This window comes from Periplaneta americana, chromosome 2, assembly GCF_040183065.1.
Source record: "Periplaneta americana isolate PAMFEO1 chromosome 2, P.americana_PAMFEO1_priV1, whole genome shotgun sequence".
Classification (NCBI taxonomy): domain Eukaryota; kingdom Metazoa; phylum Arthropoda; class Insecta; order Blattodea; family Blattidae; genus Periplaneta; species Periplaneta americana.
Genome location: NC_091118.1, coordinates 28,513,236 through 28,537,863, shown reverse-complemented (window position 1 = coordinate 28,537,863; position 24,628 = coordinate 28,513,236). Strand labels below are relative to the sequence as shown.

Here is a 24,628-nt window from a genome sequence, read left to right as displayed (position 1 = left end):
GTATTTTGCTGAACTAGAGATAATAAATGATAAATTTCCAATTTTTATATTTCCATTTCGTGCTGTCTTCTGGTCACGAAACATAATCATGTACTTTGTTCTTTCGAGATTTATTTCCGAATCTATCTCCTTACTTACTTCAAGTAAAATTTCCGCGTTTTCCCTAATAGTTTGTGGATTTCCTCCTAACATATTCATGTCATCCGCATAAACAAGCAGCTGATGTAACCCGTTCAATTCCAAACCCCAGCGGCGGTTCCTCTATATGAGCACAGGAGCACGTGAACACCTTAAAAACCAACAATAATCGTACGTATTACTGTATTAATATTATTACATCTATTACTTTCCAATGTGCAATGACATTCCTACATTTTTCGTCTCGAGAGAATGTCCCGTTCGTGTGTCACGTGTCTTTAAATCTCCATTGGACAGGTTGACAGCAGCTCGCACAATTTTTCTCTAGCAGAGTGGAATAGCCTGAGGCAAGAATATTTTCTGGTTTGTTACAATGGTTACAATAGCTCTGCTCGCACAGGTCTTAACGTGCTAATGACAGAGAAAGAGAGATGCTCCATCTCACTTGGGTCTGGTATCCTGTTCCTTTCTTCCTCTTTCCTCGTTTTCTCTCTTTACTCTTTCTTTTCAAAATACCGATACGCTTGGGGGCTGATTCTGTTGTCTTTTGTTCAGAAAAGTAAGGAAAATACAAGCTGCATTGGTGCGTATTGAAAGTTGAAACAGTAACACTTGAAGTTTGGAGACGGTAGTGTGTAAAATTGTGAGGGTGTTAAATTAAAAGAGGATTAAAATATTCCTCCGTAACACAATGACAGAAGACCGATTAAGTACATTGGCTAGGTTGGCAGTAGAAAAAAAAACTTGTTAACAACATTAGAGTTACTGATAAGTTTGCATCTCTCAAAACTAGGCGCATGGGGTTTCTCTACAAATAAATCTACATCTTCAACAACAGCAGTGAAGGTGAGTCCTATGAATTAATTTTACTCTACTCTTGTTTAACGGTTTTAATTTTGGTTTATATGCGTAGATTTGGTACATGCATATTAGAACTCGTTTATCTCTGACGTGTGACTCAGCTATACGAGAATATATCAGTGTGTTCATTACTCATTTTTTTTCTGAACACCCATCCAAGAAAGGCACGAGCCGCCACTGCCAAACCCTCTCTGTTTTCCTGGACTTTCCTAATGCCATATTCTAGAGTAAAGTTAAAAAGTAAAGGTGATACTACATCTCCTTGCTTTAGCCTGCCTCATGGGTCTTATACCTTCCTCAAAATACACCTCTACATTCCACATTGCTTTGATGTGCCACAAGAGCCTCGTTTCTACAAGAATTGAGCTTCTTTTTGGTCCAATGACAGGGTCCTTAACTTTTGCTGTTATTCACAAATGTGCTCATAAATGTTGCTAGTGCTGAGAGTCATAGATTATGTAATTCGTCAGAGAATATTCAGAGTACATCACAGATGATGGGTCTACGTTGCACTCCTAATGAATTGTGATGATGATGATAATGAATTGTCATTGTTGTAGTAAAATATATGTTCGCTGTGGCAGATTGTAAGCTACATTGTGCTTCGTAACATATCCGGGGTTCTGAGAACACGGTACTCGAGCTTCTTCGCCTGGTTCGGCCGGATCTCGCTAGAGCTGTTCATCAGCCAGTACCACATCTGGCTGGCGGCGGACACGCACGGGGTGCTGGTGCTGGTGCCCGGCTACCCCGTCCTCAACGTGATGATCACCTCCTTCATCTTCGTGTGTGCGGCGCATGAGGTGCATCGACTCACATTCGTCCTCATGCCTTACGCAGTTCCTTCGGATTGGAAGCTGGTACTTCGTAATGCTCTGCTGTTCTTGGTAGTTCTAGTGCCTATTGGGATCCACGATGGTATGTTCTGAGACTATGCAGAACGTTGTATTACAATTTTAGTTGCTCACATGCTGGACTCGGAACACGATTGTTCTGCATGTGGTGGTAAGAAATGCAAGTTCAAAAGTTTTCCAGTCATTTGGCACCAAAGAATAATTAGCATTTCTTAATTCTGTGCCAGTGAGGTCCATAGTGCAATCGGAAGTTGGAACCACAGTTTCAGTCCAGTGCACAGGGTGATTAAAAAAATGAGGACAATTTTTTTTTTTTCAGAATGAATAAAAGTAGTCTGGTCAAACTACGACTGTGTGTAGAGGCATTTGGAGGGAAGTTACTACTGCGAAATACCAGTATAACGAACTCGCATGGGTACTGTAGTTATTTTTGTTGAACTTAAGGCTATGGATTTATGAAATTTCTAACTTCTACAATTTTACACCAATTAATCTGAAACTTTTACCACATATTTCTTACAATGTGGATATACAATACAACAGTTTTCACTTTGATAATCCAATTAGTTCACTTATAATTAATTTTTGTTATTTTTTAAGTACTGAATTATAATTGTACCAATTTTCAAAGTTTACATAATTTTTCTTTAAATTTATATTTAATTCATCTCTGATAGATATATGTAAAATATAAAACATGCTTTTCATATTTTTCCAATTACTTTATGAGAAACAAAATATTTACCCTTTTACGATGAAAGAGTAATGGAACGGAGAAAAATTCTCTCCGGCACCGGGATTTGAACCCGGGTTTTCAGCTCTACGTGCTGATGCTTTATCCACTAAGCCACACCAGATACCCATCTCAGTGTCGGACAGAATCGTCTCAGTTTAAGTTCCAACTCTTTTGTTCCCTCTAGTGGCAGACCTCTGCACTACGTCATAGATGTCTATGAACGTAGGACTGAAGTCCACACATGTGCTGAGGTGCACTCGTTATGAGTGACTAGTTGGCCGGGATCCGATGGAATAAGCGCCATCTTAAATCACGAAGTGATTTACGCATATCATAACGAGTGCTCGATTCGTTTTCACTTCACTGCAATAAACCTGCTAACGATAGTGTTTTTTTTTTTTTTTTTTTTTTCGAAAACTGAAAGTAGGCATGTCCTTTAGGATGAAGTATATCTCACAATCCTTCAGAATGAAGTATATCTCACAATCTCAGTTAAGGGGGCAGGGAGGAAGGGAACAGCCTGTTCCCTCTGTTCCACGGAGGAATCGTCACTGGATCCCACTATAAAAGGACAGCCATAACGTTACCACATTTCCAGTGCACACATGTGCTGTTATCTGTTGCATAACATGAATACCTTCCCTATAAATGTCTTTCCACTGAATGCTAGTTTCACTAGGCTGTATCTATTCAACATAAAGAAAATGTAATAGGAATAATGTTTACTAACTTTTTTAATCACCTTCGCATTGTCCGCCTCTTGACATGACTCTGTAAGCAAGTACTTGTGTATATAGATATATATATATATATAAATTGAGTACTTTATTGTCATACAGCATTTCGAATTAGTACATTTGAAAGTTGTACAATATTGCCACTTTCTTCTTAGTTTGTACAGTAAAGTAGAAGAATTTTTTACACTACCTAATGCAGTAAAATGTATTGAACGTCAGGTAGCAGGCTGTGTACTGAAAGTGGTATTTTCTTCCTTTTTTGAAGGGCATTCTAATGTCTCTTGTCATCAGAAGGGCTGTGAAACGCAATCAACCCTTTACAAGGTACCCTTTTTTAAGTAAAAGTCCTAAAAGTTATGTACTCTATTAATTGTTTGTGAACTTTTGACGTGAATACGTCTTTGTTTGAGATATAAATGAAGAGAAAATGTGACTTTTTTTTGCATAGCACGAAGTGCAACAAGTCTTCAATAGATGTGCACAGATCACAGTGTACACGTGCTGCCATCTTTCGAGTGTTGTGTAATCTACTTGCAAGTGTTATTATCTAATAAACATCTATACTTGTTTTTTTGAAAGATGGGACATGACAGTTAAGCGGACGAGCTTGGAACTACAGTGCCATGTTACCAATATGAACTACCACGCTGCCAGCAGATGGTAGCTAGCAATTTTCGTTAAGATGGCTGACGTTAAAACATTCATTGACAATTGACATGAAGGTAAGAAAACAATACAAAAATCGACAGAGAATCAAAGACGAAACGTACCAATGCTAACATTATGTACACAATAAATGTCGCCAAGAGAACTATTAAGCACTCGCCATATGGAAACTGTAAGTTTGGCAACTCAGCCGTTGTTATCATAGCAACAGGCCTACCACGCTATGTGACATTCAGTTGTTTTTCCGATCGCAATGCTCCTGTCATGTCCCATCTTTCAAAAAAACAAGTATAGTGTTATCTGCATATAACTGGATACTGTCAAGGAAGTTACGTCAATAAATAAGTCCACATAATTGAGAAGAATCAACTAAAAATGGAAGAGTTTATTATTTATGTGTAAGGATATAGACTAAAAAAATATTAATTTAATTCGTATTGTTTTAGCGTGAACAACAAGACATAACCTTAATAACCAAAAATCAAATATCAATATTAAATAATAAAAAACATATCTCTAATGATGAAAAGTAACAATAAAGTACAAAACATTAAAACAAAGACGTATTCATGGAATCATAAGGATTGAATGACTCCCTCATCATTTTTTTTCTCTTCTGCTAACTTCCATAACTACAAAGACAGTTTTTTCTAATTACAAAACTGTTTAGCCACATGGTTTATGGTTTCACACTAGAGATCTGAGTTAAAATCTCTGAGAGTTCAAGAGGAATTTATGGTACAGGGTGAGCAAGAGAAGATAGATATAAAAAAAAAAGAAAAAAAAAAAGGTAAATTTTTTCAGAAGAGCTGTGAATTAAAAGGTTCCCCTTAATAAAAGTCCTCAAAAGTTTCGCATTGCATTATACAGAGTGTTAAAAAAAACATTCAATATTTTGAGAGGTGGTATTAGTCATCAAAACAAGGAAAAGAAATCGAGTAAACATGGGTCCTAAAATTAATATCGTCGGAGATATGAGTACTTGTTATCAATATCGAAGGAGATGGTGAATATGATTTCCATTCATCAAAATAAGAAAAAAGTCTAATAAATACGAGTCAAATTAAATTTTGTACGGAACTCAAGGGCTTTGAAATTGGTATTGTAAGAACAGCACATAATCTAATATAAGCTCTTTCCTCGTTTCTTATTGGGTATAGAGTATCATATCGGAAATTCAGTAAACAAAAGGCTAACAAGGACATAAGGTGTTACAGTATTTCCAACAACTGCTGTGAAATGGTTGAGTACTGTTGTTAATATACAGGGTGCGTCAGAAAGAACAGATGGATTTCACAGGGCAAGAAAATTGTAAGGATTCATCAAATCAAAAATTTATTGTTACCAACACACTCACCAATACATGCAGTTTATTTATGAAATACATCATCCATATAATGTTCTTGGCTTTCAATACAGGCATTGAGGCGTTTTCTGAAGTTTGCCATCACTTTCACAGTCATAGCTGGTGGGACTGCCGCGATTTCTTTACGAATCTCCGTCTTTAGTTCGTCAGTGTATGTGGTTGATGTTTAAGAACTTCCGCCTTCAAATGGCGCCAAGGAAGTCGCAGGGCGCGAGTTCTGGCGAACGTGCAGGCCAAGGAATGTTGCCACGATGCGAGATGATGTGCCCCGGAAATAGCTTTTGTAGGAGATTTATTGTTTGACGCATGGTGTGAGGAGTAGCCCCATCTTGTTGAAACCAAATGTCCTCACCATCAACAGTAAGCTTGTTCACACTTGGTTGCAAGAAAATTTTTAACGTAATGAGCACCTGTAATGGTTACTGTACGGCCGTCGTCATCCTAAAAACAAAAAGTAAGGCTCCCCCAAACACCAAATTCTGCTACAGCACACCAAACCATAACTCTCACTGTGAAGAGATTTCTCGTGCAATTCATTAGGATTGGTTCCTGCCCAATAACGGAAATTCTGTTTATTGACACAGCTGGAGAGGTGAAAATGGGCTTCGTCATTGGTCAACAGAACGGTGGTAGGAGTCACGTTCGTGATAATACGCCAACAATAATCAACATGGATCTCCCAATCTCCTGCATTAAGTTGTTGCACAGTTGTTATCTTTAAAAATTGCGAAAATTAAGGTCTAAATGCAAAATACGTCTTACCGTAGCCTCGGACAATCTTAGTGCAATAGCATGCTTGTGGGCTGATCGTTGAGATGACTGGACAACTGACTGTCTTACTGTATCCACATTTGCAGGTGTACACGTGCTTCGTGGTCGTCCAGGTGATTTATTCTTTAATGTTGAACCTGTAGTACGAAATGAAGCCACCCACTGCAAAATTGTATTCCGAGTTGGAATCCTAGCATGATGTCCTATCTAGAAATGAGTCCTGAGTGGCGATCACAGACTCTTAATTTTTAAAAAAATGTCTCTGCATTGAACGCACGTCGTACGGAAGTCCACTCCATGTTCTCAACTGAAACTGCATTCTCTCGCTGACCCAACAGTCGCGGTCCCATCCACTCTATCCCTCCACTCGCTGAGTATCGATAGTTTTAAATCCATCCGTTCTTTCTGACGCACTCTTTACTAATAAAAATACAATCTTACCTTATTCTCTACCGAGAATGATACAGCATGTTTCATGAAAGGAACTAGAGTTGTTGCTGATGCATTGTCTGCTAGCAAGCTGTTACCTAGAATACAGATGGTTGGGGCAGATAAAAGTAAACGAATTTAGCATCCGCTCTGTGTTAGCACACTACCGTGGGACAGTTGGGGCTCATACACAGCGGAGGTGGATATCTCCTCTTGCAATATGTCTATAGTAGTCGCTCCTTGAGCTTTCTGTTGGCATGTTGGGAAGGCTACATGTATGACCTTTAAGATTGTAAATGCAGCTACTCCATCATAATAAAAAAATGTAAAGAATCTGGAATAATTGTTTCTAAAAGCACCATCAGTAAGGTGATTAATCGGTGTAAAAGTCAGGGCCCTGAATAAAGAGGGTGGCTGGAAAAAATTAAAAGAAGAAAAGTTCAACTCTCTCTCCCCCCAGTGTAAGCTCTTGAGTCCTGAGACATATTTTGTTTTGTTTTTAAATTTCAATACAATTCTACACTTCAAAAAAAGTCACTCCAAGTTACAGTTAGTGTACAAATGCAGGTATTTTATACTGTACTTCGGTGTCTGCACATATATTTTACATCATAATTTTTTTACGCTTAAAATATGTTTACTGTATACTTACTTCGAAACATGTCCTACGGTACCTTGATGTTAAGTTGCTAGTCGCCATTTTCATTTACAAATAGTTGAAACACACATTGCAATGATTGAATCGATCTTCTTGTTTGTCCAGTAAGTTCCAAGAGACGCCAGGAGCTTGACAAGCACAGAAAAGAAATGATCAATAACGATTCCACCTAGTGGCAATTGTGAAACTTAATGCAAGTATGAAGTATAGTATACTATACTACAGGACTCAGGAGGATAATCAAAGAAGAGAGGTCTGAAGTTTTGAGGGAAAATTCTCCTACCAAAAGAAGCATTGATAAAAGGAAGGGAATATCTCTCCAAACTGTCGGCAAAGCATGTGATCACTGCCTATCTGGGAAACAAATTCAAGAGCGGTTCACAAACGCAAGAAAGTTCTATGAACAGCATCTTGCAGGTGACAGATGGTAATGGGTGGTGACATTAGATGAAGCATGGATCTATCTTGCTGATAACTAGGGCTAGGATTTTGATGACCTATAAATCATGAAAAAATGTCCTAAAATCAATGCATTTATGACCTAAAAATCTTTCAAAAATGCCCTTAAAAATGCCCTAAAAATTGTTCTTAGATAATTGGCTTAGTAGGAAAAGAGGTTTTGTACTACTTAATATTTAGACTAGTAATTAAATTAAATTTTACATAATTTTTTGTAAGTAGTACACTTTAATTATTTTACCTGATGTAGTTTCCATGTATGATCGTTCACCTCTGCTTCGGCATGTGGACGTGAGGTCAGCAGTCAGCTGGTCGGTCTTGGCCCTTCATGGGCTGTAGCACCAAGGATTCTTTACTTTTAGTTTCCATGTAGTCCATCACAAGGCCACGCTTATCCGGAATTAGTAGGTGTAGAGGAGTCTATATTCAAGGGATGGAATCCATTACATGGAGTGTACTATGTTAAAATGGCAATATTTGTGTAGAAAGACAATTAAAATATTATACAAAATAATGGGTATTAATGGACAAAATATGTAACGAATATATCGAAGGAAATAAACATTATTTTACGTTAATAAAGGGGATTTATGGCCAAAATTAAATGAAAATGTCTAAAAAATGATCGAATAAAACAAAAGATGCTCTTATGAGTTGAAAAGGCAAAAAATGCAAAAAAAAATGCCCTAACAAATATGTCTTAAAACACTCAGTTTATCACATAACATATAAATACTAGAGCAGCTATGTTTCTGGCTTACTATAAAAAAGATGCAATTTCATCAAAATCCTAGCCTTACTGATAACAATAAGCCTCAAGCCATATTTTATCAGGAACGTGGCAAAAAGGCCGCTCTAATTTCATAAGACAATACAAGGAAAAGTTTATTTAAAAAAAAATATTACTGTATATATTCGAATAATCCCCGCATCTAATTTTATGGAAAGAAATCTTGAAAAAAAAAAAATTTTTTTTTCTCACTTTTATTACAAAGAAAAATTGTTATATGATGTATTTATTATATTGGTCAAGTTAACACATTTCACTTGAAACGGCACAACTAAACTGTCTTTTTTTTTACCTATATAATCACAAAGTCTTTTTTTCTTCCATTTCCGGAAACTTGGCTTTTTGCCCCCGAAATGCCTGACGATTAACACTAGTCTGTTCAAGTCGCATTCCTATGCCAATCACATATGCAGCTTTCATTTTCACTGTATTTCTGTCCTGCTGCACAGTTACCAACTCATTCTGCTTCTTCAATAATCCGGTATGCAATTTTTCTTTTGCAGTGAAAGATCTATAGCACGAACTTCTTGAAACCATGATTAACAACTCTGAACTGACCACACCTGACTGAATGCTGCTCACTATTAACCCACACCATCACGTGCAACATATGCTATTACTTCAAGGTCAGGATACCCAGCGAATAGGAATTATAAAGAATGGACACTTCGCGTCGGTACCTTTGATGTAGCCGGACCGATTTCAATGACCTTCAAGCCAGCTAGAGCATGAGATTCTGCTTTCTCCCTAGAGTTGGCGCTGACATCACACCAGCTAGCAGTCGACACAGCGGAAATATAACACACATAATTAATACAACTAGGTACATTACTTACTCAAATAAAATAAATTGGATCCATAAAATAATAAATCCGTCATTAACTGTAATGTCTAGACTCTAGAGTTCCTTTATAATGAGAGTTGAGACGTTGACCCCAACAACAATTAAAATATGTAATGATTTGATAGCGCTGAAAATGGAAAAACAAAACTCTTATGAGAAGTAAAAACATATACCTATATTATATTATATACAAATATTAAACGAATTTGATACATAATTTTATAATGTATTATATTATTTTATAATATAATTTATTATATCTGAAATATAAAAAATTATTATTACAACTAGTTCGTCACTGAGAAATAAGGAAAAGGTGTTAACTTGAATTTATTTGAAGCAAAGTGTTACTGGATTATGCAATAAGATAGGCGATGTTTGAATCCTGTGTCTCAACTCTATTCTCAATTATTATCTTAGCCTATGCTCGATTACACTAACCTCTAGCACTTGAAAGTAGAACTAAACGCTGGCGCACAGAGAAACAAATTCGCTCAGTGTCCATTCTTTATAATCCCTATTCGCTGGGATACCAACCTTGTCGCAAGTAATACCTGCATCCTAATTTTCAGCTGTAAATTTTTGCAAAAAATATGCGTGGATTATTCGAGTATACACGATAATTTTGGGTTTAATGACAAAATGAATATCTTTTCTCTGAAGTTTTAAAAGGTGTTCCTTATTTTTAGATTACAAGACGAATATTTTTATTGAATTATTAAAACTTATTGATATTATTTGTTTTCTTTTCTATTAAATTTATTTTGTATAATATGGGTGTTTTCTTCTAATCGTAAACATTTCCTTCCCAAGATTGGCACTCGATAAAGTCAAGCCAAAACCACTTCAACTGAGAATAACTTAAGACCGTAAAAAAAAATTTTCATCATGTAATTTTATTGCTTTGTGTTTTCTTTTACAAACCGATGGTATAGACATAATATTGAACTGTGTTTCCCTCCCCCCTTCACACTCTATTTTCCCTGCGCAAGTCTGAATTGTTGCTATGTCTTGTAATGGAGAATATGTACATGGTTATAGAAATAGGAATATATGTGTTGAAATATAATTTATGCTAAGACTATCTTCAGAAGAGAATGTGTAGTCAATGCTAGAAGATAATATAAATTTCTGTCAAGAAAATACCACAGGATTCTTTTGTGTTAAATCTATTTAATGACAAATCCATGTACACGAAGCTAGGGTTGCCAGGTCTTTTGTTTTCTCGTAAGCTTGGTGTTTCACTAATTAATTTTTTATTTAAAGTTTATAAAGAAAGTGTTTCAAACTAAATTAAGTCATAAGGTTTTTTCTAAGCTTCGAATGCTTTTGTAGAAAGGGTTTTACATTAATAAAAATAAATGGGCAGTTATTAGAAACAGAAGCCATCCTGAGCTGATCAAAGCAAGACTACAAATTATGTGGTATTTGGGTAAAGGGAGATAAGTCATAAAAATGAGTTCGAAGATAAATAAAAATTAAACTTGGGACCCTTATTACAAATAATTTTCTACACAAATAAAACACATCAACTACTAGTATTCCTTGATTTTTGCACACCCAATTGTGTAATTTAATTTGTGTGTTCATCTGGGGAACAAAATTTCACCTGGACAAAAAAATGACTTATACCCCTTTACCCGAACACCACAGAATTATACTGAATTTGTCTTTCAGTTGTAAACAATATTACAAATGTGCAAAACAGGATGAAAAATTAAGAAAGGGCTAAATCTCAAGGGCAGTACCAAAAAGAATAAATGAAATGTAGGTGGTGTAAACAACAATGTTATATTCATTGTAATAAAATGTTTACAGTATACTGTAGAAAATCTTCTTTTTTTTTTTTCCTGATAAAAATCTGGCAACCCTAACGAAATCTTACACAGCAATATAACTTAGCGAATGTTGATCAATGTAACTTTGCTCTAGATACATTTATAGTTTTCTGCCCAAGGGCAGGTCTTTCACTGCAAACCCAGCATTCTCCGATCTTTCTATTTTCTCTCTTCTTCGTACGATCCGCATATCTTAATGTTGTCTGTCATCTGATATTTTCTTCTTCCCTGAACTTTTCTCCTATTCACCATTTCTTCCTGTGCATCCTTCAGTAGGCAGTTTCTTCTTAGATAGTGACCCAGCCACTTCCTGATCACTTTCAGCATTTTTCTCTCTTCACTCTTTCTAGCATAGCTTCATTTCTTATTCTTTGTCCATTTTACACACTCCATTCTACTCCATATCCACATTTCAAATGCTTCATTGCTCTAGATAGAATTTTAATAGAATGAAAGTGTGTAAATATGCAGGATGTTTATGAAGCTATAACACTTTTCTGTGGGCAATTCAATAAATAAACAGACAAATGACTAATCCTCATTCCATACAAGAAGACTTGTTATAGCAAAAATTTGTTTCAAATAAAATTTAGCCACATATAAACACCATTCTGTTATGTTTTAATTTTCAACAAAGTTAAGTTTTACAACAAATATCCCTTGACACTACTACATTGTGACCAAAAATAATTAAATTCATTACATTTCGTAAAAGAACTTTGACAGAAGAGATTAATAAATGTTGCAAAATTATTGAATAAATATCAGTACCAAGTCGCATGTTTCCATGGGATCCCAATGTTTTTAATCACTTCTATATTGAAATTACACAAATATAAATGTGGACTTATTTCTCAAAAATTACCTCGGGAATAATTCCCATGAATGCTAAAGTAACTTCATGAATCACCCTGTGCATACTTCTGTTGCAGCTATATTATACGTAATATTCGAGTTTTTAGTGTTATTATAGCATAATTATTTGCAGTATCTTTATAGATGTAAATACCAACATATTATATTTTGGTTAGAAATATAAGGTCACATTAGCAAACGTATCTATTTTAAGATATGAATCTCTTAGGTTAATAGAAAATGGCGTCAAATACATTGGACTGAAACTGTTAACCAATTTCAGAATTTTATGTACATATGGAAGAATGTGAAGTTATTTTATACTGACTTAAATAATTTAATAATTTCGTCTGATTTTTTTTTTACATTCCTTGGTATTAATAAAATGTAACTTTAAATTATTAGGATCATTCTAAATGGAAAATGTGATAATGTATCACATGATGCAACATGAGACTGAGAAATAATAAATAATACTTCTTTTTTTACATAGTGATCATAAAAGAGCAAGAACATATTTTCTCCATTGTCTGTTTTCAAAACAAATTGATGCAGCCTAGTGAAATTGATGTAACCTATGGAGTAGAAAAAAAAAGAACAAGAAGAAGAAGAAATTGAATCATATTGTTCAGAAGATGGCAGCACAAACATGCTTCTAGATTGTGCCATAAAATTTAGGGACACTGCCTCTGGGTCCAAATATCAAGGGTTGAAACCCAGAATTTGTGCTTGTGTGGAATTAGAGATAATAATAATAATAATAATAATAATAATAATATTATTATTATTATTATTATTATTATTATTATTATTATTATTATTATTATTCATTCTTCTTTCAGAAAGACCACACATCCTGTGACTTGCACAGTTCTTCTCTGATTGACCAATCAGGGCTTGTATTTGTGTGGAATTAGAGAGAATGATAATGATGATGATAATAATAATAATAATAATAATAATAATAATAATAATAATAATATTCATCATCGAACATCATTATATATAACAATATTGCCAATGTGTCCACACCTGTGGAGTAATGGTTAGCGTGTCTGACTGCAAAACCGGACTCATTTCACCGGCATTATCACCTTCACCTCATTCAGACGCTAAATAACCTTAGATGTTGATACAGCGTCGTAAAATAACCTACTCTGAAACGTTTTTTTTTATTTTTATGTTTAATGTTGCATATGTTTATGTTTCTAAATAGAAAATAAATGTATGTTAAAAAGGCAGTTTCTGTTTTATTTTGTAAATCATCTCAGCTCTTCACATGTTGTAACTCCCACTTTGGGAACCACTGCTGTAAATAGAAGGTCTGTAGACTCCTTGTCAGAGTGTACAATATGCCCATGCTTGACATCCTTACCTTAGACCATGATACTGAAATACTTTTCTACAATTCCACTTACACATTTTAAGAAAATTGTCCCTTACATAATTTTATCTTGAGAGCTCTCATTATATCCGCCAAGAGGACCCTCGAGAAGCATATCACTGCTGCCAATATCTGGAATGATTAATAAGCGAGTTTTCGTATGGTCGAGGATTAATGATAGGTTAGGTTTAGTATTTTCAGGTTTTTAGTTTGTCTTGCACACTATGCTTTTTGGTAGATAGATTTACCCTGGACCATAGCAAAGAAAGGAGTGCTTTCATAAGTGTATCATGGTGGTGCCACTGAATTATTACTGGATTACATCATCATTGTATGTTCAAATGTCGAAGAAAATTATTAGTCAGGTATTAAGAGAAGAAGGTATTTGGGATGGATGGGGTGGGCTACTAGCTTCCACAGTGATCACATCGTGTGTCTAGAGTGGTGTGTTGCAGTTTTGAGGTTATTTTCAAGTATATGTTTATGCGGTGTGTATGTTTAGTCAACAATCTGAAGACTGGTTGGAACCTCATAAGTGACATGAGTAAGGCATCACTAATGAGGCAACGAAGTAAGGAGATAATGGGGTGGGATGGCCAGCTTCTTTCCCCCCCCCTCCAAGTATGTTTTATCTCCCATGTGTGGTGTGAGAGTATATCGAAGTTTCACCAATAATAATAATAATAATAATAATAATAATAATAATAATAATAGGAATTTTTTTCGATGAAACTAGTGCTCAGTTTATTCCGATAATTCCAGAAGGGAAAATTCGCCATTACACTTCACCAGTACTCACGACATCACAAAACAAAAAATCACAAGTCTTTGTCCAGTACTTGAAAATTAATATGCAAGGCATAAAAAACGCCTAAACTAACCTAGCCTGTCACAGATTCGTATGTGCAAGGCATAACAAAAGCCTAAACTAACCTAACCTATCAAAGATTCGTATATGCAAGGCATAGTGTGAGTTTACACTAGCGTGAAAGTTTCGTAATGTCACAAAGTTATGTTGGTATTACCGAGGATACTGCTGAAGGTGTGGAAGCGGAGTACGAGGAACAAACTCAGCACTAGTTTAGCCCTTTTTTCTTCACCACTTTGTCCATTGTACATTCTTCAGGAAGAAATGGATCAGAACCATCTTAAGCGATAGACGGCAAGAGAGTTAATGACTTTATTGCCAATAACTTAACATTTGTTAATAACATAATAATAATATTTCTGCTACTGCATTAATCTCCCATCATTTGAACTCTCTATGGCCACAAACACTTGATAATGTGCAGCTAATCCATGATGTCTTTCATATTTTCTAAAGCAGTGGTATTCAAGCTATAGTAAGTGTAGGGGTACCCATTCCAGTGACTATGTATGTAAAAATACTGACATATTTCTTTTATCATATTAGTTGATAATTACTTCAGTTTACATATTTTCTTTTACAATATCACTATCATTTTTCCTTGTTTCAATAACATTTTACATAATTCATTACTATAATTATTGCATCAATAACTACTGTATATAATAATAATTTATTTTGCATACATCAGTCATAGTCTTTTGTTAATTTGTTATATATAAGACTTGCAATGCAGTTTGGGGGTACACTAGCATAAAAGATTGAATATATTGTTGTAAAGCGTGCTTGTGCTACCATCTGTTGCATGACATGAAAACCTGCCTTACAGATGCTTCCACATAGAATGTTTGTTTCACTAGGCTGCGTCCTGTCTTGATAACAGAGAACAGAGATTTTATTTTATAAATGTTTAATAATTATCATCTTATAAATGATACTACTCTGAAGCAATTGTTATACTCTATATTCCTTGAAACTCTTATGAGTCTACATGACTGCTATAATGTTGATAATTACATTTTGACTAGTTTCTTTTTTATAGTTTTAAATATTTTTTTATATACTAGAAAATAGTTCTTAATCTCTATTTTGCATTAGAATAAACATTCCTATACGTTATCGTTTCTGAACAAAAACTATTTCATGTATATAAATAGAGATTATCTTCATCCTACATGATTTTGACATGAAAATGTATCATCACAAATACATAGCAATCGTAGCTTTAAGTTAAATAAGTAGATATATTTTATATTAAGTATTTCGAAACAAAATGAACCAAATAAAGTCGTAATTCATAGAAAAAAAGATATGGACACACTGGTACAGTCACTGTAAATTGTGTTAAGATTTCGATGAATCATAAAAAGAATTTGAAATGTGTTGTGTAAATATTTGTGTTCATATTTCAGTGCCACGTTTTGTTACTGCTAATACTGTACAGCAGGGATGTATTTCCCTTCAATAAACCAGAATATAATTTTATTATAGTTCTGAATGAGGTTGCATTGCTAAGGAACTCCATAATATATCAGTATTATTTTAAAATGACTACGTATAGAATCATTAGAAATCATCAGTGACCAATAATAATATGATGATGATGAAGAAGAAATGTACGATATTTTATTGGCTTTCATCGTGATATTGTTGCTTGTACGAGAGTGGATCAATAAATCTAATCCTGTCACAGAAAGAAAACACATACTGATAATTTTTTCCCACATTCACCGGATGAAAGTTTGTTGTTAACTAATCCATTCCAGGCACTCACGTACAGTTGCAGTCACATCATTATTGCCCACACAAGTCTATCTAATTAAGTGATTTTAAAGCATGGAAACATGTGAACCTCAACTCATTGCGTAAAAATTTGTGAAGACTGTGACATACCAATGAATACGAGGCGCATCTAGAAAGTAAGTTTCCCTATTTAAAAAAAAAGAACAACACACACTTTCAGGAAAACATTTATTGGCAACAGGTACAGCAATGTTTCAGCTATTTTTCAACATAGCCACCATCAGAATTGAGACACTTGTCGTATCGTGGGATCAACTTTTGTACCCCTCTGTCATAGAACTCTGCCGCCTGTGAATGGAACCAGCGTGTGACAGACGTCTTCAGCTCATTGTCGTTGCCAAAACGCTCACTGGAGGACTGGAATTTCTTGAGGTGCAAGAAAACGTGAAAATCGCCGGGAGCAAGATCAGGACTGTAGGGTGGATGATCAAATAACTCCCAGCCAAATTCCGTCAAAACAGCTGCTGTGCGCCAAGCCGTATGTGGACGAGCATTGTCATGGAGGAGCACAACACCTGCAGTAAGCATTCCACGCCTCTTGTTTTGAATGCCACGTCGCAATTTTCGCAGTGTTTCACAGTAACAGTCAGCGTTCACTGTTTCACCTCTTGGAAGGAAGTCACTGAGCAAAATACCCTACCTGTCCCAGAACACTGTGCACATCACTTTCCGTACCGACAGCGTCTGTTTGAATTTTGTCCTGACTGGAGATCCACTATGCCGCCAATGCATTGACTGCTGCTTGGTTTCTGGGGTGAAGTGCGAAATCCAAGTCTAATCGCCCATGATGATCCTGTCGAGGAACTCGTCGCCATCACTGTGATACCATTGCAGAAATGTCAGTGCTGCTCCTAAATGTTGCATTTTGTGTTCGGGTGTCAGGTTTTTGGCACCCACCTGGCACATACTTTTTTGAACAGCAGGTGCTTAGTGACAATCTCATGCAACAAGGATCGCGATATCTGCGGAAAATGGCTGCTCAGCTCCGTAGTCGTGAAGCGACGGTTCTCCATGATGCACTGCCGCACCAGCTCAAAACGATCATCATTGATGAGGGACAGTCGCCCACTGCGCTCTTCATCATGGACACTTTGACGACCTTCGGAAAACTGCCTACACCAGCGACGCACCATCTGCTTACTCATGATGTTCAGCCCACAAACCTGACAGAGCTGCCGATGAATTTCAATTGGCGCAATGCTTTGTGCATTAAAGAACTTTATCACCGACCGAACCTCGCAGGCGGCAGGAGAAGGAATAAGAGCTTCCATTTCGGACCACTGCTGCCACGCTACTGGCACCAGGTGGAACCTGTCCAGCTGGAGTATGATTGATACGTTATAGATCTGTTACACATGCACAATTGACACGGCTAATTACGTTTACTTTCAAGGGGAAAAAATCAGGAAACTTACTTTCTGGATGCGCCTCGTAAAATGAGCAACTAGCTGTGAGTGACTATTGGGTACTCAGAGTAATGAAATAACTTATTTCATAATACAGTGTGTGGCATATACAAGTTACTGGTATTATATTAGTCATAACGTGCATGTGTAGTGGCGAGATCCATTCGCTGTCTCACATGGGAGAAAAATGAATCAGCAGCAATTTAGGCCTTTGAGTCCTGTACAAATAATGCGCTGTTGAGAGGTAATAACAAAACGTTATCAATCAATCAATCAATCTTCTTTATGTATCCAGCTGTTTGCTGACAACATAAAGTCCACTGTAGTTTATTCAGTTGTTTTTCACGAGAAATGAGGTGTATCTTGATCGGTGTTCATTATAGATGCCTGTTGCTAGTAGCCAGAGTTGGGGTGTAGTCTATATATACTGCAGGGCTGCAACTGGTATTGATGAGTTTAATTTACTTCTTTTGTGGTTTATGGATGGACAGTATAGGAGAATGTGTTCCAGATCTTCATCATGATTATTACACAACAGACAAGTAGGATTATCAGAAATGTGAAATCGGTTTAGGTACAATTGTGTGACAATGTGACCTGTTCTGGCTCTTAAGGTTAAGATGAAAAGTGACAGTGCAGACGAATAATAAAACTAGAGATTTAATTTAAATTTTCGCCAAGATGAAAAAGAATGAAAATTATTTGGGTATTGAAATAGTTAATTACATTTTAAACATGAAACTTTTATTAAAAGTATAATAAATAAAGTACATAAATGAATAATTAAAATAAAACTATCGGTATTTTTTTTCCTTTTAGATGAAAGAGTCCCCCAGTACACGACATAAAATTAGCGGAATTCTTACCTTTCATATTCTTTGTTATCTTTCTATAGAAAATTATTGAAATTATATTTTCTGCAATTTGAATTAGCTGTAGAACGATACTAATTAAACAGCCCGTTCTCAGGCAAAGATGATCACAGTTATAGCATCTCTAAATATAGTACACAATGATCCGAAAAAAGCGTTCCAACATCATCCAGTTCTGTTTCAATCCTGTAGTGTAGTAGATACTCAACCAGTGCATGCACATAAGGTGATCCATTCTATTGGATCTATAATTTCATTTGTAGGTGTATTAATATTTATTTTTATTATAATGAGAAAGAATAGGTAACTAATCGACAAATTTTATTTCCAACACAAACAAGAAATTCAATTGAATGATTATAAAATGTACCCCCAGCAGAACACAATTATTCAGAACTACCAACAATTACTAGTTAATATTCAAGATTAATGTATGTATACCACCGTTATAATGAAAATCTTTTTAGGGTTTAAAAATTTTCTTAATTTAATTTGATAAATTATTTCAGGTCAAGGTGCAGTTTATATTTTGGTGGAGATGGATTACGTTTATATTTATTATTGGATTATTATTTGATATTTTGTTATGAAATTGGATTTAATTGTAATTTTTTGTAGGATGTAATGATGATTTTGGCATGAACTGATCCATGAACCGCTTGTTGGAACAAACCTATTTTCATGTTTGTAACTCTGTAGCCCAGTGGTCAACCCCACTTGAGAACAGATGATTTTGAATGAATTTTAGTAGTTTTCATCATTATTATCAGTACTTTCCTTCTGGAGAAAAAGGTGGTGAAACTGTGTATGTACATTATAGCAAACAGGGAGATCATTACTGTCCAGTGCATAAGAATTTTGTCATTTTTTACTTCATTTTCGTCCAACTTTAAGACTTTCCAGTTCTAAGTGAAGTTCAAAGAAAAATTATATTAAAACATAATTATTAACACATTTCTCGGCTCCATGATGAAAAATACAAGAAAAACATGCCAGAACACTGTTCCAGCATGTTCCACTAGAAAAAAATGCATTATTATTATTAGTAGTAGATTATTTTACGACGCTTTATCAACAGCTTAGGTTATTTAGCATCTGAATAAGATGAAGGTGATAATGCCGGTGAAATGAGTCCGGGGTCCAGCACCGAAAGTTACCCAACATTTGTTCATATTGGGTTGAGGGAAAACCCCGGAAAAAACCTGAACCAGGTAACTTGCCCCGACCGGGAATCGAACCTGGGCCACCTGGTTTTGCGGCCAGATGCGCTAACCGTTACTCCACAGGTGTGGACTATTATTATTTCTTACAAAGGCTTCACTGCTTCCACTTTGAGATATACGAGCTGTTATGATATTCCACATAATGGGATTTACTTATGAACTGCATCTCTTAATACATCATTAGAGATACTATACAAAGCAATGGGGAAAATTACCTATCTCTTTTTCACTCATAGGAAATGATGATATGGCTACATCGTGGTGCTCTGTTTCTGGTTCTGACCATAATGCAAGAAATGAAATGGAATTTTTCTTAATGTACTGGATATACAAATGTTTCACATAAAAGAAAAAGATTATTAATTGTAATGCTATAATAATACCACCTAAGTAACTGAAAAATAAATTACATTTAATTTATTTAAACAAATCATATTCGAGTACAAAGACCCATGTTATTCGAATAAACAAAATGGAATACAACAATGAAACAGGCATTTTATGGATAATCCATATCGATGGCCCAGTTCAAAAGGGAAACAACTCAAAATTTAAAGTTCTGACAAGGGAAGGGTTTCGACTCGAGCAGGAATTTCGTATCCAAAATTTGTATACAGGCCCATCTTTACATCTCTGTAAAGCTCCCAAAAGCATTCGTTTGTGTAATGTGTGGTTTGTCTGTTAGAGCACTGTACAAGTTGAGGGGTGGGGAGAGCACTGCACAAATTAAGGGGATGGGACACCTTACCCGTAAGCCTAGCCTAGCCTAGAAGCTAGTGCGAGTGGTAAAATGTCTAGAGCCCATTTAAGAACATTTTTCTCCAACGTTCTGTCTGAAAGTATTGCAGCTAATCAAAAGTATATACTGTTGTGTGAGTCATTGAATGCGCACAAGGACGCAACCTTAATAAATGAATCATTCCAAGGCTAGGACATGGAATGTACGATCATTCCACCTAAAAAAAAAAAACTAAATATTTCCAGCCCCTGAATATCTATTTCCTTAGACAATACAAAATATATGCTCGGAGGATAACAGATTGCATAAGGTCTCTTGCTGAGAATCCAGAACTTAACTTGGGAAATCGAGTGTTTATAATGAAAATGCACTCTGTTATTCATAACCAGTTGTCTGCTCCAGTGTACCGCCCTATGCTTCAGTATTCCTGGCAGTCAGCTGGTTACGTGAATCCTGAACAAGTCTCGGACTTCAAAAATGTAATTCAGGTAGCATTTGATTTTTCAGCACTGGAGTGTGGTTCAGAAGATTGTTCAGGTGTTGCTTCTGCGTGTTGTGCTTATTGCTCTGCTCCATGTTTCATGCATTTTATAGAGAATCCTCATGTACATTTTTAAAGACCAATACCAACCAAACGGAAAGTTACACAAATGAATGCTTTTACGGACTTCATCACCATTGTGAGAAGCCTGAATTTTAAAGCTTCATGTTGCTGTGAAAAATCCAATTAACACACTCTAATTTGAAACTTATAGTATAAAACATCATTAACAGAATCTGGAGTAATTTCAACGATCCTTTGATTTTTCACAGCACATAAAGCTTTAAAATGCAGGTTTCTCAAAACTTTGAAATCTGAGTTGTTTCCCTTTTCAACTGGGCTGTCGATATGGAACTAATAAAGTATGAAGGACAATTGTGTCTCAATAAGTTCAGTAATTAGGTTACATATTTTCTACCACTCTGTTTAAACATGCATTTTTTAAACTGTGTAATGAACTAGTTTTCTATACAACCCCCTTGCATCTCTGATTTGGTGTGAAGCTTAGTTTAGGAACCACTGTCCTACAGGAATGAATGAATTTTGCTTTCAGGTATAACTCCCTGTAAAGTTGATTTGAATAATTTCGAGGGAAAAATTGTTCCGGGGCCAGGTATCAAACCCGTAAGTTTAACCTAAGGTCCTGGGTTCAATACCTGGCCCCAGAACAATATTTCCCTCGAAATTATTTGAATGAATTTTGTTCATATTTAATTAGGGTTACCAGATTTATTAGATCTACAATGGAGGGACAGCCTTTTTTCCATCAAAGTACTTACATTTTCTCTTAAAGGAAGAGTGATATGAATATGGGCAAATTTGACATTTTCATGACTGTACAAAAAAATCCTTTGTATGCAGTTGAAGAAACGAATATGAATTTCAAAATTGAAATTTTAATATAAAAAACGTTGTAAATACAGGTTTCCAAATACAAAACAATATTTGTCCAGCTGTAGATTATATCATGTTTCTCTGGCGTTTTTCTGAAGGGCTTGCGGCAATAATATATTATGCCAAGTTATTAACCTAATGTCTTAATAGTAGTTCTGTCGCATAGATTTCCCGGGCTGTTTATTATTAATTGTAAAGCACACTTTTAAAAAAATGGCTTCATGTGACAAAATATTTTAATCTCAATGACATAATATTACATATTACAATGACATAAAATTTATTGATACCTAAATTCATAATGCATTTTGTGACTTAGCATATTACTGTTAAAAACCCATCATTTAACATATAGTATAAATTTTCAGAGCTTATATACTCGTACATATTTATCACTGGACTTTATCATTTTCAACAAGCTTTTTTTCCAATCTCTGTGCCATGCATTTCTCATGAACGTGTCTTTTTAAATGTTCAGAAATATTATATTCACCACTGAATTCGCTGCACAAACCATACACTTGCCAAAATATTCGTTTTTTTCCAATGTGGAAACCTAAATTGTTAAGAAACATTAATTTAAATTTAATGTAATTATTTAAGTCTAGAAGAAAATAGTTACTAGGTAACAACAAAATTATACAAGTGATGTTAATTCTCTAAAGGAGGGACTTTTTGCGTCCCGCCTCGAATCGAAGCGGGACTCAGGATTTCTATATGGAAATCAGGACATGTCCCGCCAAATCGGGACATCTGGCAACCCTGTATTTAATACTTAGCAAAGGACACAAGTCAATATGTCACAGTGTATCCTGCACCCCCAAAATAATAAATAAATAAAAGATAATTTGTTTTAAAATTTTCATGTGGAACAAGCACTTTTTAAAATTACATATTCTTGAACAATGCTTCACGTGCAAAATACAAACACGTGTACAATCATGGCTTTAAAACAGCTTTGAGAAAATGTTGGTTGGTTTGCAGTGCCTCCAGAAATTGTCTGCTAGTCAGGATTCCATTCCTAGCTGGAGATACTATCAAGCAAAACTCATTATCCTCAATGACAGGATAAAAGGCGAGGGTGATGACTCTCAGGAATATATTATGTGGGCAAGGAATGATCAATGAATTTAGCCTGAAGGTCTTTCATTCAGAGATAGGAGCCTTTAATTTCCCTTTTAAAGGACGTCATACTGTAGTAGAGATTTTCATTCACCTCAAGAATGTACTATTTTCAGCCGAATCTGTAATTCTGTTGCACTACAATGATGGTGTCCTTGGTATATAGCTAAGTAAATAAATAAAATAACTTCCTAAAGCTTTAAATATATTTACAAATACTGCATGTATCAATTTCATAATCTTAGTACTTCTTAAGGTGCTGAGAATATATCCTACTTCAGCGTAAGTTAATTACATAATGGTATAACATTATGTGAAATGGTGATAAACATGTATACTGACATTAAATTAACCGTGTATATCACATTGTCAATGAAAATCAGTGTTAGCTACCGGTATGTACCGGCAATACAATTATGAGCATTCCATTAAAAATCTGAAAAATTATACACAATCAAAGCACGTGAATAATGTGTTTTTGTGGATACTTTTCCTGAGTTTAAACTCGAATAATGTTACTTTCAACTGCATAAACAGAAACATTTAATGAACCAGCCATTAACTAATAACTGGCATGCCTCTTTTATCATTACCATCTTCTTTTTCATCTTCTAAAGGTATTTCGTGAGCAACATACGATGTATAAACATCATATCCGAGTGATATCGTGTTGTCATACAGCACTCGAAATCTAGTAGGTAAAATATAAAAGTTTATTAATTGTGCAGGTGGCCACACTACCCAGTCGGCGACGTAGAGACGCCACCCTTTCTGCTTAAGTTCTTTCACAAACGTTTCAAAAGACGACCTTTCAAGGCATGATAGTGTTGCGAAGAAAATTGTAATACAAATTGGCGAATTAATAAGTTGATCCACTAATACCTTCTTTATAACAGTTCTTAAAGTTCTTCCAGGGAAAAGACTATCGAGCCATTTGTATGAGTGATGGCAAAATACACCTATCGTCATTCCTGTAAGAGACATGTGTAACGTTCTAGTGCGGTTCCACTTCTCGTGGTCTCCATTCAGCAACTCATAATGTTGTTGAATAATGTCACCAACTCCAGACAAAGAAAGAGAAATTCCGACATTGGTTAAGAAAAGGTGTTTGGTGAACATAACATGGCTTACAGTTCGACACTTTTGAATTATCTCAGACTTCAATATACGTGCTACTGTGAACCCGGCATATTGCATCCTTGACGAATCTTTCGTGGTCCTGACGTTCCTGCAATAATAACGGCATTTGTTAATTGTTGCTTGTAACACCTTGAAAAAATATGCACTTTTATAACAATGCGTTCTTTTTCATAAGTAAGAATACGATAATTGTACATTATTTACATATTACTAAATAAACATCGAACGTACTTAAGCTGCTCATAGCCACATTTACTGTTAGAATACAAAGTATATCTTGAAATATGAATAATTTTACCTTTTTATCTCGTATAATAAATAGAATGCTCGACAGCGTTATAATAACCCTGAAATGATTAAAGGTTATGGTTGTACGATTACGTTATAGGTTATGAAATCTTCGTACTACCATTTTGAAAACATTTGATTTCGTTTTGTGCATGTGTCCTGAAGTGGTTGCAATCAGCTGATCACAATAACAACAATTTTATGTGTCTGTTGTTAATTTTGAGGAGAAAATTATGGAACTATTTCATTGTTTAGAAAAATCTATACGATTATAAAGAAATCTGCAGTCCAATAAAATGCTGGATCACAAATTATGAATGAAAACGAGCTGGATATCTATATTTCG

At 35.3% G+C, this 24,628-nt stretch overlaps 2 protein-coding genes across 3 annotated transcripts in view; one reads left to right on the top strand and one right to left on the bottom strand.

The window, feature by feature from the left end:
* Window positions 1-15,957, top strand: part of LOC138691318 (N-acetylneuraminate (7)9-O-acetyltransferase) — a 64,220-nt gene extending 48,263 nt beyond the window's left edge. For both annotated transcript variants that reach the window (XM_069813202.1, XM_069813192.1), the window contains one exon: window positions 1,584-15,957. In XM_069813202.1, the coding sequence (XP_069669303.1) occupies window positions 1,584-1,928 (345 nt within the window). In that variant the 3' untranslated portion in view covers window positions 1,929-15,957. The remainder of the gene's footprint in view (window positions 1-1,583) is intronic.
* A 6,915-nt stretch (window positions 15,958-22,872) lies between these two features.
* On the bottom strand, window positions 22,873-24,603 carry LOC138691299 (mpv17-like protein 2). Its single transcript, XM_069813147.1, has 2 exons — window positions 24,293-24,603; window positions 22,873-24,082 (listed from the first exon to the last, which is right to left on the bottom strand). The coding sequence occupies exon 2, from the start codon at window positions 24,049-24,051 to the stop codon at window positions 23,413-23,415; it is 639 nt and encodes a 212-aa protein (XP_069669248.1). The 5' UTR covers window positions 24,052-24,082; window positions 24,293-24,603; the 3' UTR covers window positions 22,873-23,412.
* Between the last annotated feature and the right edge of the window lie 25 nt (window positions 24,604-24,628).